The 15,405-nt window shown below is 45.5% G+C and overlaps 2 protein-coding genes across 5 annotated transcripts in view; one reads left to right on the forward strand and one right to left on the reverse strand.

The window, feature by feature from the left end:
* Positions 1-591: 591 nt before the first annotated feature.
* LOC129126818 (thymosin beta-like) lies at positions 592-3,481 on the reverse strand. The gene is made up of 3 exons (XM_054643023.2): positions 3,325-3,481; positions 2,333-2,440; positions 592-932 (listed from the first exon to the last, which is right to left on the reverse strand). The coding sequence occupies exons 1-3, from the start codon at positions 3,443-3,445 to the stop codon at positions 895-897; spliced, it is 267 nt and encodes an 88-aa protein (XP_054498998.2). The 5' UTR covers positions 3,446-3,481; the 3' UTR covers positions 592-894.
* A 10,073-nt stretch (positions 3,482-13,554) lies between these two features.
* FAM13B (family with sequence similarity 13 member B) overlaps positions 13,555-15,405 on the forward strand; it is a 44,385-nt gene continuing 42,534 nt past the window's right edge. The window contains exon 1 of one of the 4 annotated variants that reach the window (XM_077186262.1): positions 13,555-13,843. The gene's annotated coding sequence lies outside the window, so the exon portion shown is untranslated. The remainder of the gene's footprint in view (positions 13,844-15,405) is intronic. The other 3 variants (XM_054642875.2, XM_077186260.1, XM_077186261.1) reach the window with 3 other exon arrangements.

Here is a 15,405-nt window from a genome sequence, read left to right on the forward strand (position 1 = left end):
GCTCCAGCCAAGGGATCTGTGAGTGCCTGGGGTGAGGATACAGGGCATGGAGAGGGGCTGGGCTCCAGCCAAGGGCCCTGTGAGTGCCTGGGGTGAGGATACAGGGCATGGAGAGGGGCTGTGCTCCAGCCAAGGGCCCTGTGAGTGCTGGGGTGAGGATACAGGGCATGGAGAGGGGCTGGGCTCCAGCCAAGGGCCCTGAGAGTGCCTGGGATAAGGATACAGGGCATGGAGAGGGGCTGTGCTCCTGCCAAGGGCCCTGTGAGGATACAGGGCATGGAGAGGGGCTGGGCTCTAGCCAAGGGATCTGTGAGTGCACAGGGCATGGAGAGGGGCTGTGCTCCTGCCAAGGGCCCTGTGAGGATACAGGGCATGGAGAGGGGCTGTGCTCCAGCCAAGGGCCCTGAGAGTGCTGTGATAAGGATACAGGGCATGGAGAGGGGCTGTGCTCCAGCCAAGGGCCCTGAGATTTCTGGGGTGACCCTTCCCAACCTGCCCAAAGCCCCGAGCTGCTGAGGAAATGCAAACAAAGGGGGAAGGATGTTGGTAAGAGTTGCAGTGTAAACTTGATTTCTGCAAGGCTCAAAGACATTTGGTCAGAAGAAACTGTTTATTGTGAGGTTTAGGAAAACAATTTCTATGCAAATTGCTCTTTTTTTTTGCCAAGTAATGGGGTTGATACAGAACTTGGAATTAAAATTTTAAGAATACAAATACATAGTATCTTCTTCAACAAACATAAAACAAACTTCTCCAGGGAACATTAAATGAAAAAATGTTTCCTAAAATAAATGGGCAACAAATATGGGGTGGGAGGGACCAAATAAAACAACAACCCAACTCAGAAGCCAAAACCCCACTGAAGAAGCAGCAGTCACATCTTCAATTTTGTGCTCAGGCTGTACTTTCACTTTGCTTTTCCTGTTCAATAGCTGGCAGAAAAACAGGAAACAAAAACACCATCAGTAAACTTTACTGTTTATGAGCAATAAACTCTGCCTTCCTATAGAGACAGACTGAGGGAGTTTGGGGGTGTACAGTCTGAAGAAAAGAAGGCTCTGGGGAGACTTTAGAATCCCTTCTAGCACCAAAAGGAGCTGCAAAAGTGCTGGAGGGGGACTTTGGACAAGGGGCTGGGGTGACAGAAAAGCAGGGAATGGCTTCACACTGACAGAGGGCAGGGTTAGATTAGATGTGAGAAAGAAATTCTTCCCTGTGAGAGTGTTGAGGCCCTGGCTGCCCCATCCCTGTTCTAGGCCAGGTTGGAGGGCTTGGAGTGAGCTCATCTAGTGGGAGATGTCCTTGCCCATGGTATGGGGTTGAAAGAAGATGATCTTTCAAGTCCTTTTAACCCAAATCATTCTGTGATTCAATGATAATGGTTCTGCAGGATACCAATTTCTATGGTCATACTCAAAGGCAGAGAATTAAATCCATAATTGGTTGTTTTGACCACCCTGGAAATGACAACTCCTTCCCACATCTAGAAGGGAGCAGTTCATGGTGAGCAAAGCTCCTCTTGTATTTACAGCTTTAGCATTGGCAAGGATAATAAACCAGGGGGAAAACCAGGGGAAAAACCAGGGGGAAAACCAGGTATTTAATGTTGAGCCTGTGCGTGTGCATTGCTGTGAGCACACACATCCACAGTGATTAGCAATTCTCTTCTGAAGGAAACTGCTCACAAAACCTGCTCCAAAAGCTCTTTTCATGTCTGAAGCTGCACATGAATGCCAGCCTCATCTGGCTGCCTGTGCACAGCGGGTATGGGAGAGGAGAGAGCATGAGAACAGCTCGGGGGTGCTTTCCTGAGGGACACTGCCTGCCAGATGAGGATGATGATGGGTTTGCTCGCTGCCTTATTCCCAGAGAAGGTGCCTGCAGGTCTCCTGCCCAGGGCTGACAGCAGGGACCAGTGGGAGGCAGCAGCTCATCTGCCTGATAACATTAAATGCAGAGCCCAGCAGCCTCTGGGGATGCTGCCTGGCCTGCCAGGGATGGGCAAAGGGTCCCCTGAGCCTCCAGGGGGATTGGTAACAAGGTAATTACAAACAGACTGATCCTGTTACCAGCACCCACTGGGAACACTGCTCTTGCTTTTAGCAGAAGCAAGAGCAATCCCATCAGAAAGGGTTTTTCAGACAAAATGCACTGCTAGTTATAATTACTGATATCCTTGGAAGCCCAGCATAGAGTCTTAGTATTATCCCCACTTAAAGTCAGGGATGAGTTTGAGCCTGTAATCCTGTGATTAGTATTCATTTTGCATATGAACTGCAATATGGATTATGTCCTTGCTACTCGTACTTCAAATAGCCTCATAAGCACTTACTTTCTTTAGTGGGCAGTGGATTTTTCTCTCTGGTTTCTGTCTTCTTCAGCTTGGTCTTGTCAAATGTTTCAATTTCTGCAAAATCTGGTTTGTCGGACATGATGGGTCCTGACAAAGAAAGGGAAAACACACCCATGGCTTCATTAGCTAGTGCTGTGATACCAGCCATCTGCAAAGCATTTTCTCCTCAAGAGAAAAAATATTAAAATACCATAAAAATGTTTATTCAAAAACCTCCACAAACCTAACACTCAATCTGGGACCTTTCCCTGAGGCTTGGCTCTTTCAGAGCAAAAGAAGAAACACATAAATAGAATTTCCCTTAGATTTCTCAGATGCAATTTCTAAAAATCATATTTTGCACATGGCAACAAGAATAATCAGTAATAAAAGAGACAATTATTAATTGCCAGTAATCCACAGTGCCCCCTGACATAAACCTGTATTTTAGAAATGCTGCTAACTGAAAATCTACAATAAACCCCAATCCAACAGGAACAAAGAGCTTCAATTATGATTTTCTTTTAATTAATAGGATTTGTCTTTCATTCTGAGCCCCCTGTACTGCGTACATCCATCCCCTGAGCTGCTGTGGACACTTGAACATAACAATAGAGGACCGGTTCCCCCAGCCCTTTGTTTGCTCTTGCTCCATATCCCAGTCACAGCTCAATGGCTTTGATTATACTCTATTATAATAAAGAGAACTCCACAAAGCACACCAGCATTTCACCTGTCAAAACTTCCCCAATCCAATTCCTCTTTTTATGAAGAAATTCAAGTTAAAATCCAGCCTGGGCATTATTCCCCTTATTTCAGTGGAGTTTCCCATCAAGGCAAGGCTTGGCCCGGAGATGGCTGATATAATTATATTTTTTCCTTCCTGCAGAAAATCAGATTTCATCTGCACTGAGACAACAGAGTAAATATTCACAAGGAAAAAAATTAAAAAAAAAAAAAAAAGAAAAGCTACTAAAACCACATGGCATTACCGTCTGGCTGCTCTCTCTTCAGCTGCTTGGTGGCCGTCTGAGGCAGTGTGAGTTGAAAAAGGTCAGGGTAATCCCTCCTCTCCTCTCCTCTCCTCTCCCTCCTCCCCCCTCCCAAACCCATCGCTATTAATATTGATTAGTTTAGTGCTGGGATTGCTCAGCGTTCAGGGAAAGGACAGATTGCTCCTGTAGAAAGTGCACGAGGGAGGGAAATGGGAAAACTGACATGGAAAACTGCCAAATTACATCTTGATTTTTCTTTTATTCTGTTCTCTTCATTTACCATGACAATCATATTGAAGTTTCCCTTCCCACCATTTCCCAGTGCTGAGGTTTGGGGTGAGGTTGAGGTTTGGGGGTTGCTGCTGCCAGATTGGTTTTTCAGGGGGGGTTGTAGGTGCCTTCAGCAACACTCCTGGGGATCATCCCCCCCTGCCCAGGCTGGCAGAAGCACAAGGCTGGGGCTCTGAGGGTTCTCAGCACAGCCTTGGTGTGATTGCCATGACCAAGGGCCAAGTCTGAGATTAGCACAGCCCAGGCACCACAGTGACACCCAGGAATGTGTCCTAAAGGGATGTACAGTGAATTTCTGCTTGTGCCTGTTTTGGTGGCTGTTAATTCACTTGCTGGTGCCTCCCTCAGCCCACAGCTCTGGAAGCAGGGAGAGAAGGGCTGTGTACATCCTCCTGGATACTGGTGTGGTTTCCTCTTGTGTACCTTTTAGTGTCTCCACCTGAAATTCCTGTCTAGACTCCATGGCAGTCACAAGGGAGGCAATGAAGTTAGGATAAAATTGATTGTGCCCTAGGAGTAGCTGGTTTTCTCTACTGACTGTAGGGCAGCTTGAGCAGTGAGCTCAGAGGGACAGAGATGTCTCAGCTGACTGGGAGCCCTTGGAAGGTCTGTGGATCTTTCTGTTGGCACCACAGGCTTAAGTGGAGTGGGTTTGAGTCTGGCACGTGTGCATGGAGAAAATGGGTTTAATGTTCTTAAATGTGTCTTAAGGATCTCTTCTTACAATGTTTGTTTAAACTAAAACAATGAACAGGTTTGTGGTTGGACTTGATGTTAAAGGTTTTTCCCAGCCCAAGGGATTTGTGCAGGCTGGCTTGGTTATCTCTGCATCTGCACTGACCACACCAAATCACTCTGTGTGTGCACCACATTTAATGCCAGGACTCAGTTCCTTTGCTTACATCCCACATATCCAAGCAGTTGTCACAAACAGAAAGCTGTGTTCCTGACTGAAACCCCCAGGGAAGAAGCAGGAAGGCAGCCACTGGGTGAATATTTGGTGTAAGCTGTAGCTGAGATTTGGCACTGAAGAGTCTTTGTGTGTCTGTTTAAAGAGAGAGAGCACTAACCTCTTGTTTGGCTGAACACAAGATTTAGATCAGAAAAGAGTTTAAAACATAATCTGATTCATGAATGCAGGCAGCTAATGATTTTCAGCTTTTAATTAATATTTAATATTTGTCCATTTTTAAAAATAACCATTATAATTCTGATTATGAAGAGAGACTAAAAAGACAAAACCTCTTAAACTTCAATAGTAGCCCAAGTTCTCTCAGTGGTAGAGAGCAAACAAAGTGTTCAGAACAGCAAAGCAGAAGAACCTCACTTTTGGTTTTCTGTGTCCAGTCAGACTCTGCCCCCAGGATCCACAGCAGAGCTCAGGCTCTTCTAAACATGCTAAGACAGGGTGAGCATGCTTGTTTTCACCACCACTACCACTTTAATTGCCCAATATATTGTCCAACCTAATACTTAAACGGTTTGGGATACATTGTTTGGGTTTTTAGGCTAAAGATGACCAAGTTTTCAATTGATACTGGGTTGTGTTTGTGAGGAAGGTGCAACAGTGTTGAGAGAAATAACATAATGATGAGAACTTACAAGTTCTCACTCTGCTGAAATCAGGAGATACTCATCTCATAACAAACATCTTGACCATTGCATAAAGTGCCTGTCAAGTTTCTTCAGCTTGTAAATTCAGTGCTGTGGTCAAACACAGCTCGTGTGGGATTCAAACCTCATGTTTATATATTCAGTGCAGCACACACAGCTGGATGCAGTTTACATATGGAAAATTTGGAACTTGGCCTGAGGGCATTGCATACTTTGAGGTAGAGATGGGTAGGTAATATCATATTCAGATGCCTTTTCCTTTCACTAGTAATGGAAATATTTTTGGTATATGAGCAGCAAAGCTGTTCTTTGTCAGGTTTTTAATTGCAGGATTTCAGAGTCACTGTCTTCAGTAAGGGGAACATGGCATTTACCTGGCCTTGGGAAGGCTGTGGTTGCAATGAAAACCTCAACTTTCTTCGTGTTGCTCAGAGGCAGAAGAATGAAGTGTATTGAAATGTGAAAAACCAGGAAACCAGTGGAGCATGCAGACTGTAGAATCTTTACAGATGCTCTATACATAAAGCATATAAAGCTACACTACTATAGCTGCGCCTGAAAAGCTGCCTCATACAATGGAAACTCTATTTTATTTCAATTTGTTGCCAAAAGATGAAGGGCTGAGTCAAATCTGCCAGGAGTGACACTTCTGATACCAGTGAGTCACCTGCCATTGACAGCATTAAACCATGCCTGGCAGCACAAGGCACAGAGTCTGTCAGACACCCACAGAGCAGCAGGAAAAACAAACACTTGCTCCCAGGATTCGGTAATAGGTGAGAGGAAACATTTAGAGAGAGCTCAAGTGAAAAGTCTGAAAAGTGAACCTGGTAGGTTTGGATGCTGCTGCCACTTGCCCTTTTCCCTTGGCTGCTGTCACTTGGAAGCAGCATGCCCAGCCCATTCATATACATATATATATATATATGTGTATATACACACACATATATGGGCTGTAGCCTTCAGTGGGCTGGGGGATGCTGTGCTCATGTTTGGCACAAGAGGTGCTCTGGAAGTGCCAAGTTTCATAGAGATGAGGTGGGCAACTGCCAGAAGAAGGGGTTTCTTTCTCTTTAGTGGGAACCAAATGGTCTCAATTTCCACGGGGAGCTGAGGGGGGACAAAGCACCCTAAGGCGAGCAGGCGGGTGGAGGAACAGACGCTCGAGCAGATCAGTGTCTGTAGCTGAGCCAATAAGCTGACACAACTGATTTTATAATCACATTAGTGCTGTCTCGAAATAACACGCCCACTCAAATATAACAGTGATTTCATTTTCAAAATGCTGTGGTATTTTTGGTGCTAAAGGTAGGGGATCAATTTGTCAAGGCTGAAAGCTGGGCTGGAATCTGCACAGACCCTAATTCCTGTAGGTCCCTGTGAGCACTGAGCACCTTCCCGGCAGGTAGCAGGATTGGGTGTATTATGAGCTGTCCTTAGAAGGTTTCCCGTCCTCAGGGGAACAGGAAAAAAAAAAAAAGACTACAGCTTCACTGAAAGGGTTTTCTTAGTTCTCTTTGTGCCTTTTGTTCCGTCTTGCTGCCAAAAAAAATATCCCTGTTTGGGAACGGAGACAGGTTCCCAGGCTAAGAGACAATGAATCCTGGGGGTGTAAGGAAGGCACTGATCCCTCTTTGGCAGGCTCTCTGCTGTAATGCTGCACTGCCACTCAGTAAATACTCCACACTTGTCTTACACTGGACGTTTTAGCATTACCTAAGGTGTTTCATTTTCCTTACCAAGACCATTGAACCTTGAGGGTAGGTGCATGCAGAAGATGAGGGGTGAGGAGAGGCAGTTGTAGATAGTCCTTCTCCTTGGGCTATTTTTACCAACCCCATGTTTTCCAAATAGCTCAGGAGTTCAGACAAGTCTATACCAGAAGCCTTGTTGCAGCACAGAGCAAAAGGAGAAAACATAAGCTAGTGGGAGTAGAAATTTCCTCTCTCTCTCTTTTCTTTTTTTTTTTTTTTTTTTTTTAATCTTATAAAACTTGATATGGGGGTGAATTTTTTAAAGTTTAACCAGATGGAGATTCTTGCAACAGAGCTTTCTCAATAACTGACCCAAAAGCGTGTCTTCCAGCACAAAGCACTTGGCTCTGGCCTGGCCCCTTCTAGCAAAATGTGTTGACCCTTGCATGAATTATTAAAGGGAAAATTAGAATTAATACAGAATGTCCATGCACAGGCTTCTCTCCCCAAAGCTGGGGTGGGGAACAAAGCATGTGATGTGTTAGTCACATTAGGTAGTGCTACAGAGCACATGACAGTTTGTGATGAATACTGGTCTAGAGAGACAAGTTTAGCATGATTTTGAGTCTTTAACAGTCTTTTTTTTTCTTCCATCCTTTCTGTCTCTGGACAGAAGCATGTCCTGCAAGCAGGAGTTTAGGGAAGAATTAAGACAGGGAAATCTTGGATGAGCATTGGGAGTGTGCTCAAACATGGCTTTTCTCAGTGTAGTTGGCAGCTCTGAAATTAAACAATCCACTCTTGAGATTCTCCCTGTCTTTGCTTCAGAGAGGAAAAACATTACCATTCAAATTGTGGCATCCACTGTCCAGCAAATAGATAACCAACATAATCCAGGAGAAGACAGATCAAAGATCATAAAATCCAGAGATCTACTAACTTTATGTTAACTTTAGATTTTCTTTTGTCCAGAGGAAAAAGGACAATAGGTGGGTCTGTTGTTACAATCCATGCTGTGCTGGGGTAGCTACAGAGGTGAGGAATTCTTCATTCCACTGGGCTGTGGATGTAATTTTGAGGGGCACCTCACTAGAACTTCTCTTTGTGTTGCCAAATCATTCCCCTCTCAATAGCCTGGGATCCCTGGTAGTTTGAGTGGTTTTATGTTTGGGGAGAAGATAAACTCTGAAATTTTTCAGCGGCTTAAGGAAACAAGGCTGCTGAAGCAGAGGAACAGAAAAGGCAGCCAAGTTATCTTTTCTAGCTGATTACTCTGAGCAATTTACAGAATAAAAACTTGTATTTCTCCATTATCATTTCCAAAAATAATTTTCCAGTTTTGTAAGCTTGTTATACAGTATAAATCAAACACATAGGTATTACATGTTGTGTACAAGGTCAACAACTATGTTAGAAAATGGTAAGGAGTTCCACATCTGTTAACTTCTACATTTTCCATGAAAGCTGCAAGTATTTTACATTAAACACTGTGTTTCTCTTTTAAAATGTGAAAAAGAGAATAAAGAAAGATGATACTGTTTACCTCTCCTGGCATCTGAAGCGAACATCTCTTTCTTCAGAACCTGAGTGAACTAGAACGTTTTTAATGAGTACTTTCACGAATTTTTTTCTTGCAAACAAATGTGAAGTGCCAAAATCAGTTGGATTAAAGCTCTGTCTTCATCCCAGGGTTAACCTGAGTTCTGTCAAAGTAACTCCTCTGGAGTTAGTGTACCTTGAGTATGAGTGACCACACCATGAAATAACATGGGAGCAGCAGAGAGTGATTGTGTTGGCAGCTGACAAATTGTGGTAACGGGAACTGCAGCCTTTGCTCAACCCAAGGTAACCACAGCAGCTTGAGCACATATTCCACGTGAGTGCAAAGAATGGGAATTCAACACTGATGGGGACACACAAGCTTTAATTTGAGTTAACTTTATCCTTGGGGCATGAGTGTGTGTGTCCACAGCCCAAGCTGGTGAATGTAGGGAAAAGCAAACAGGAAGTAAAAAATGCAAGCGTGCAGTACCGCAATTTTCGCTTGCCTGGTGCATACATTGAGTGATTTTCCCCTTTGGATGAATACTAGCTTGCACAAAATTCAAATAACTCAGCTGTCTACAGATGGGGGGTGGGGAGGAGTGTGGGAAGGGGAACAGACGGAAGGAAATGGAACTGAGAAGACTGAATTAACCTTTCGATGTCTTGAATTTCAAGGAGGGAAGAACTATCTCTTGTTAAGTCTGCAACCATGCAATTAAAATATGAACAAGCCTTAAAAGACACATTTGACCCATATTCCTAGATTTCTACTTTAAAGACAGATCTTCTAAAACCGAGATTCAGATCCAAAAAGTGTTCAGAGGCAGGGAAAAAAATCTCATGCTGTAAATGTTTATTTTAATCACAGAAGTCTAGTAGAAAAATGAGTAAAAATGTCTGACATTTACGCAGAACATGTGCCTTTGATACTGAATTCAGTTTTTAAAAAATCCTTACATATGTGTCTAGTAATGGCTGACAGTCTGAAATGATGAATGGTTTTCTCTCAGCTGGAGTTTGTGTTTCTATAAAACAGATCCTTTAACCTGTTTGCTTGAGCATTGTGAAGCCTCATTTTTTAATACAGGGCAAAGATTTAAAAATGATCTTTGCTTCTTAGGTGCCCTTTTGGACACCATGAGTTAGAACAACTGTATACTTGATGATATGAGAGTTTCCATGGAGAGTTATGGATGTTCAGCAAGGCCAAGTGTCATGTGCTGGGCATCCTGAAACAAAATGTTTGTTAGAAAATGCTATAATGCTGGAAAAGAACAAAGTAAAGACTCAGCTTGGGGACATGTCTCTGTTTTTGGATGAAATACACAGGAAAGGAAAGCTCTTTGTAGAGCATCCAGCTGGAAAGGGTTTGCTAATTTTCCCTTGGTGTTGAAAGGACTCACATTTGTCAATATTTTTTGCAAGGTATCAATGGGATCCACTAAAGGCAAAAAATTGAGCACTTCCAAGTTCAGAATAATGTATCAAATAATTTGTAGGTGAAGAACTAAACCCAATGCAAACACCTTGCTGGCATACAGATAATCTCCAGGAAAAACTGTTTGTCATATAATACACAGGTATTACAACACAACATCTTGTTTTGCTACGTGTCAGATTCCCATTTCCTCCTTGTAAGATAATAACCCAATAGGAAGGTAAGGCATTGCATGGCAGGTTATCAACCTTCTAAGGATTCTATGGCTCTGCAAAGCTGCTTTCAGTTCTGGAGTATTTTGGCTCAGTTTGTACTAAGCCTTGTACAACCCTGAGCACAGTGATAAGGATATTTTTCTTTCAGTTTCTTCAATTTCTGACGAGGTGTAATGCAGGGCTCTTGCGGGAAGTAGACTTAATTGGAAGCTAAATTCTTCAGAGAATATTTATTCTAAAGCCATACTAGGTCATGATGGGAATGGGGATACATGAAGGAAACATGGCTCTAGTTCTGTGACACATACAGGCAATAACGATTTGTGCTTATGAATGGCTTTTCCTGAAAAGAGAGGAATTACACCAGTAATTATTTCAGATCTACTGAGTTACTTTGTAAGCACTTAGCAATCAGTCTCTGCAAGGATTTGTAAGAAAACACACTGAGCTGCAGAAATGGCTCCCCATTCACGGTGTGGCTCTGGACATGGATTTACTGATGAGACAGGGATGCCATGGCACTCTGGCTCTCAAGTCCTAGGGGCCAGATGCTGGCCAGTCACATCTGCCAAGCTCCTGTAATGGTGCAGCAGCTGGGCAATGGCTCCTTTGCTCCTCAGCAGCCTCACACTGGGGCTGTGTCACTGTACAGGGCAGAGCAGTGTCACACCTCCTGACTTGGGGTGACAGTGCACTGTCACGTGGTGGGACTGCAGCCCTGCCCTGCAATCCCTGCTCTGAATGTGCCCTGGGTTTGGAGTGGGAAACGAGGCTGTGGGAGTTCCATGCCTGCACAGCACCAGAGAGGGAGGAATATGAAATGCTGCCTTCACACTTCAGGGGTGCTTGAGACAGTGTAAAATGCAGTGGGAACAGCTAATGGACATTGCTCTATGCGTGATCTGAGAGGCAGAAGCTTTCAACAATTGAATTTTGAGCATGTAACCATGCAGCCACTCATTAAGTTGTTGTCTCTCTTCTCTCTCTATTTACTATCTTAGAAAATGTGGCTAAAGCACCAGACAGAGACTAAGATGGTGAAAAGTCTCAAGGGAAATTCTTACAAAGAACAGATTAGCTCAGTGCATTTGTTCAGCTCAGAGATGAAGAGACAGAGGGGGGCTCTCACCACACCCTGCAGCTTCCCTTAAAGGCAGGGGGAGATGCTGATCCTCTCTTTGATGACCTGTCATAGAACCTGAGGAAATGGAATGAAGTTGGGTCAGGGAAAATTCAGGCTGGACATAAGGAAAAGATTTTCACTGAGAGGGTGGTTGGCCACTGGAAAAGACTCCTCAGGGAATTGGTAACAGTGCCAAGTCTGCCAGAGTTCAAGGAGCATCTGGACAATGCTCTTGGTCACATGGTTTAGCTTCAGACAGTCCTGTGAGGAGCAGAGAGTTGGACTCTATCCTTATGGGCCCCTTCCAACTTGAGTTATTCTATGACCCTCTGATTCTTGGGTTGTCCTCAACCTTTCAAGTAGACAGCAAGAACACAAAGTGAGCAGAAAAGCCTAAAATGGCAGCCTGGGACTGCATATGTCTGCCCCCTGCAAAGAGGCTTGGAAGCCTTTGAAAGGAGGTAGGAGAAGCTGGCATGAAATGGCATATTCAGAGCCAGTTCAGAGGAGAGAAACCACTGCCTTGGACTGAAAAGCAGCAAACAGGTGCTGTGCAGTGCCTGCCTACCTGCCTGCCTCTGCTGCCTGTCTCCTCTCACCGCATGTGCTTTCTGTGTCAGGTTTCTTGCAGTTTTATTGCTGTCAGCCGGCCAATGGATCTGCTGAAGAGCCAGCTGGAGTCCGCTCTCCCCCATGTTTCATCAACAAAATTGCCAGCTTGTTCTGATTCAGTATCTTTATTGTTGTTGATGAGGCTAAATGAATCAGAAAGAACACGGCTATGTATACAAAATACAAATTCAGAAACCTCATCCTGATGCGAGGAAATTTTATTAGTGCTTCAAGTGGAGAAGTCTGCTGTGGAAACAGACAGAGAGCACACACAGACCATTTCCCCCAATCCTACACGTTTTATTGGGTTTGTGTGGTACCTCCTAATGACACCAAATCTTCCAGCAGGAAAACAGAGTTTTAGATCTGATTAAAGCCAGGTTAATTTACTGTGGGGTTGTGACTCTCCCTTCTCTGGATTCTAAATGCAAAACCTTTTAATGAGTCTTATAAATGTATCTCTAGATAAAATTCAGAATCCATGCTGGAAAACCTGAAAAAAGAATCCTCCCAGCTATTGAAAATACAGAGGTTTCAATTAATCCCATCCTGCCTGTATAATTTTTTTCCCCCTTTCATATACTCTTTGTCAGTTTTTCACGGGAGAAAAAAAAAAAGCTTTTCCTGAGAGGATTGTTACTAACTAAATCTAAGTTTCCTTAAATGCCTTATTAAACCCACCACCTATGGCTGCTGGCACTGCATGACAGAAAAAGCTGTTGTAGTTTCAGCGTGGCATGTGGGAACCACAGACTGCCAGGCACTGGTTTTAACACTTCGGGTGTAAGCTTGCATCTCCTCTCTAACTTATGCTAACTCACTTTAAGGGTGCTAAATTTTGTGTTTCAAAATGCATTAGCTCTTTGTCAAAGGGCACTTCATTACTTCTGGCACGCTTGCATTTGGGAAACGTTTGGCAGTGATTGCTCTTGATGCTTCAGTTCAGAAGATTTACAGGAAATATTTTAATATGGTTATCAGAAAAGCAAAAGTGGAATATCAGAATCAATTATGCCAAAAAAGACTTCTGAGGTCGTTAAGTCCAACCTATGTCAACCAGGCCATGGCACTGAGTGCCTTATCCAGGTTTGTCTTAAACAGCTCCAGGATGTGATGGTGACACCACCACCTCCCTGGGCAGCCCGTTCCAATGTCTGGTCACCCTTTCCGTGAAGAAATTTCTCCTCACGTCCAACCAAAGCCAGCAGGGTACGAGCCTGCATGGTGCCACTGCTGGCCATGGTCACTCTCTGGGCACCTTAGGATGAGAGGACAGTCTTAAACTGCAGCAGAGGAGGTTTAGGTTGGACGGGAGGAGGAATTTCTTCACGGAAGGGGTGATCAGACATTGGAAGGGGCAGTCCAGGGAGATGTTTAAGGAAACACCGGACGGGGCACTCAGTGCCGAGTGTGGTGGACGCGGTGATGCTCGGTCCAAGGTTGGGCTCGATGAACTTAGAGGTCTTCCCCAAGCCGTTTGACTCTGTGACTCGGAGCCCGCACAGGCCGATGCGGGCGGGTGGCTGAGTTACCGTGACAGAACACGATGAAAACGTTAATTTTGGGGCGACCCCCGCTCGCCACCCGGGCCGGGCCGCCCGCGGCCACCGCCGCCTCAGGGCGCGGGTCCCGCCAGCCCTCAGCGCCCGCCCCGCCCCGCGGCACGTGACCCCCGGGGGGAGGCGGGCGGGGGGCGCGCGCTCTGCACCTGTCAGTCAGCGCGTCACTTCCGCCCGTCGCCGCCGCTGCCGTCGGGGACCCCCGCTCGCGGCTCGGAGCTCGGAGCGGCTGTGAGGGCACGGACGGCGTCGGCTCCGGCAGCGCGGCGGCCGCGGCACACGGCGCGGGCAGCGGCCGGCGGAGGAGGGCTGCGAGGAGAGCGGAGCGGCGAGGAGAGGCCCGCGCCGGCCCCCGGGGTAGGAAGAGGCGGAGGAACCTGCCGGTGGTGCTGAGGACGGCGGGGAGGGCGAGTCACCCGGCAACGGTGAGGGGCGCGGGGCGCATGCGCGGGGGGTCCCCGCTCGGGCCGCTCGGTGTCACGTCAGGCTTCAGGAACCTTCTGGCACCGGCCCGAGCGGGGCGCGGGAACTTCCTCCTGCCCAGCCGCTGCAGCCGCGAGCTGTCAAGGGGCGGGAGCGTCCCCCAGGCTGGTGTCGGTGGGACCGTGCCGGCAGCGCTGACAGCCCGGCTCCTGCAGGAGTTGTGTGCCCAGGCTGCTCCCTCCTGGCACGGAGCGGCCGGGTGGCCCTGGCAGGGCGCGCTGACAGCCCCGGCCTCGCTCCCTGACAGCCCCGGCCTCGCTCCCTGACAGCCCGGTGGGTCCCGAAGTTGGCACAAGGGCGGTCACTGAATCGCCTGGGTCACGAAGGCCGCGCTGGGTCGTGGGCTGAACGCGCCAGGCTGTGACCAAACGTATCTTCCGAGGGGTTTGCTGCTGTGGGTTTCCATTGTTCATGGAAGCTCCTTAGGGATTTGAATATTTCAGTGGAAATGTTTCTTGCTGTCGAAAAGTTGCTTTAATATGAGATGGCCCAGTGTTAGGGTGCTTCTTCAAGGTTTGGAAAAAAACAACAAGACCCGACAACAAAAAACCTCCCATCACATACTGCAATGCCAGCTTTTCATGCACAGCTCTCTTATTCTCAAGTTCCTTGGTCTGGCTGCATTTTAAGAAATTTGTACAAAATTTCTTACTGCTGCCAGGCTCAAGATGGGGAAAAGAGGTAACAGATGAAGAAAGTAAATACCACATTATAACTCTTGCCTGTTAAAAAAAAAGAAAGTGAATATATAAAAAACTACACAGTTGTTTATTTTTTTTTTTGGCATGTGTTCCTGAATGTCCTCAGGGATGGAATTGTTAGTTTGTGAATTTAGAACAAATTGTTGAACTGGATTAGCGTTTAGGTTTGAAGTTTTCCTGTCTTCCATGCAGTTTAATCTGCAGTATAACTGATTTGTTGGCCTATAGTATAAGCAGTTTAGCTATTTCGTTGGTTTTCTTTCTTTTTTTTACTGCTCATAACTAGTAAATTGCTGTATGTGGTCTTTGTTGCATAGACTTGAAGATGTTTAAGATCTCTTTTTAATCTTCTTTGTCTGTATTTTATACATTGTTTGGCTCCATAGGGATTCTTTCCTTGTCTCGACCATGTAACAATAAGAAATTAAATACCTCAATGTTTTGAAAGCATCAAACTGGAAATTTACAGTATTGTTTTAGAAAAATCAATCAATCGAGTGTCCCATGGTTACATTTAAGGAAGCTGACTTGGAGAGGCTCCTGGTAGCTTTTAATGCTTGCAGATTTTGACATGAACAACATGTCAAAATGTCCGAGTTTGGCAAATGATAGTTTTTATCTGCTCTGTGTTAGTTTGGGCACTTCGTTCTTGTGTTGCTTGGAACACTGGGGGATCTCCTTGTGCTCATTAAAAGACTTAATTTAACATTTGTCATGTGTGGCTCATACCCTGAGAGCCTGTGCAAGCAGTGAAGCATTGCTTTCTAATGGATATCATGGCATGTTTGCAAAAGCAGGTGAGG

The sequence above is a fragment of the Agelaius phoeniceus genome, chromosome 15, assembly GCF_051311805.1.
Source record: "Agelaius phoeniceus isolate bAgePho1 chromosome 15, bAgePho1.hap1, whole genome shotgun sequence".
Taxonomy (NCBI): domain Eukaryota; kingdom Metazoa; phylum Chordata; class Aves; order Passeriformes; family Icteridae; genus Agelaius; species Agelaius phoeniceus.

Bases quoted from the DNA above. Each gene is read 5' to 3' on its own strand.
- LOC129126818 (XM_054643023.2), bottom strand. From the start codon at position 3,445: ATGGGTTTGGGAGGGGGGAGGAGGGAGAGGAGAGGAGAGGAGAGGAGG. The intron at 2,441-3,324 runs GTAATGCCATGT...TTTCTTTGTCAG, and splicing joins GAAGAGAGAGCAGCCAGACG to GACCCATCATGTCCGACAAA. The intron at 933-2,332 runs GTAAGTGCTTAT...TTTTTCTGCCAG, and splicing joins TCCACTGCCCACTAAAGAAA to CTATTGAACAGGAAAAGCAA.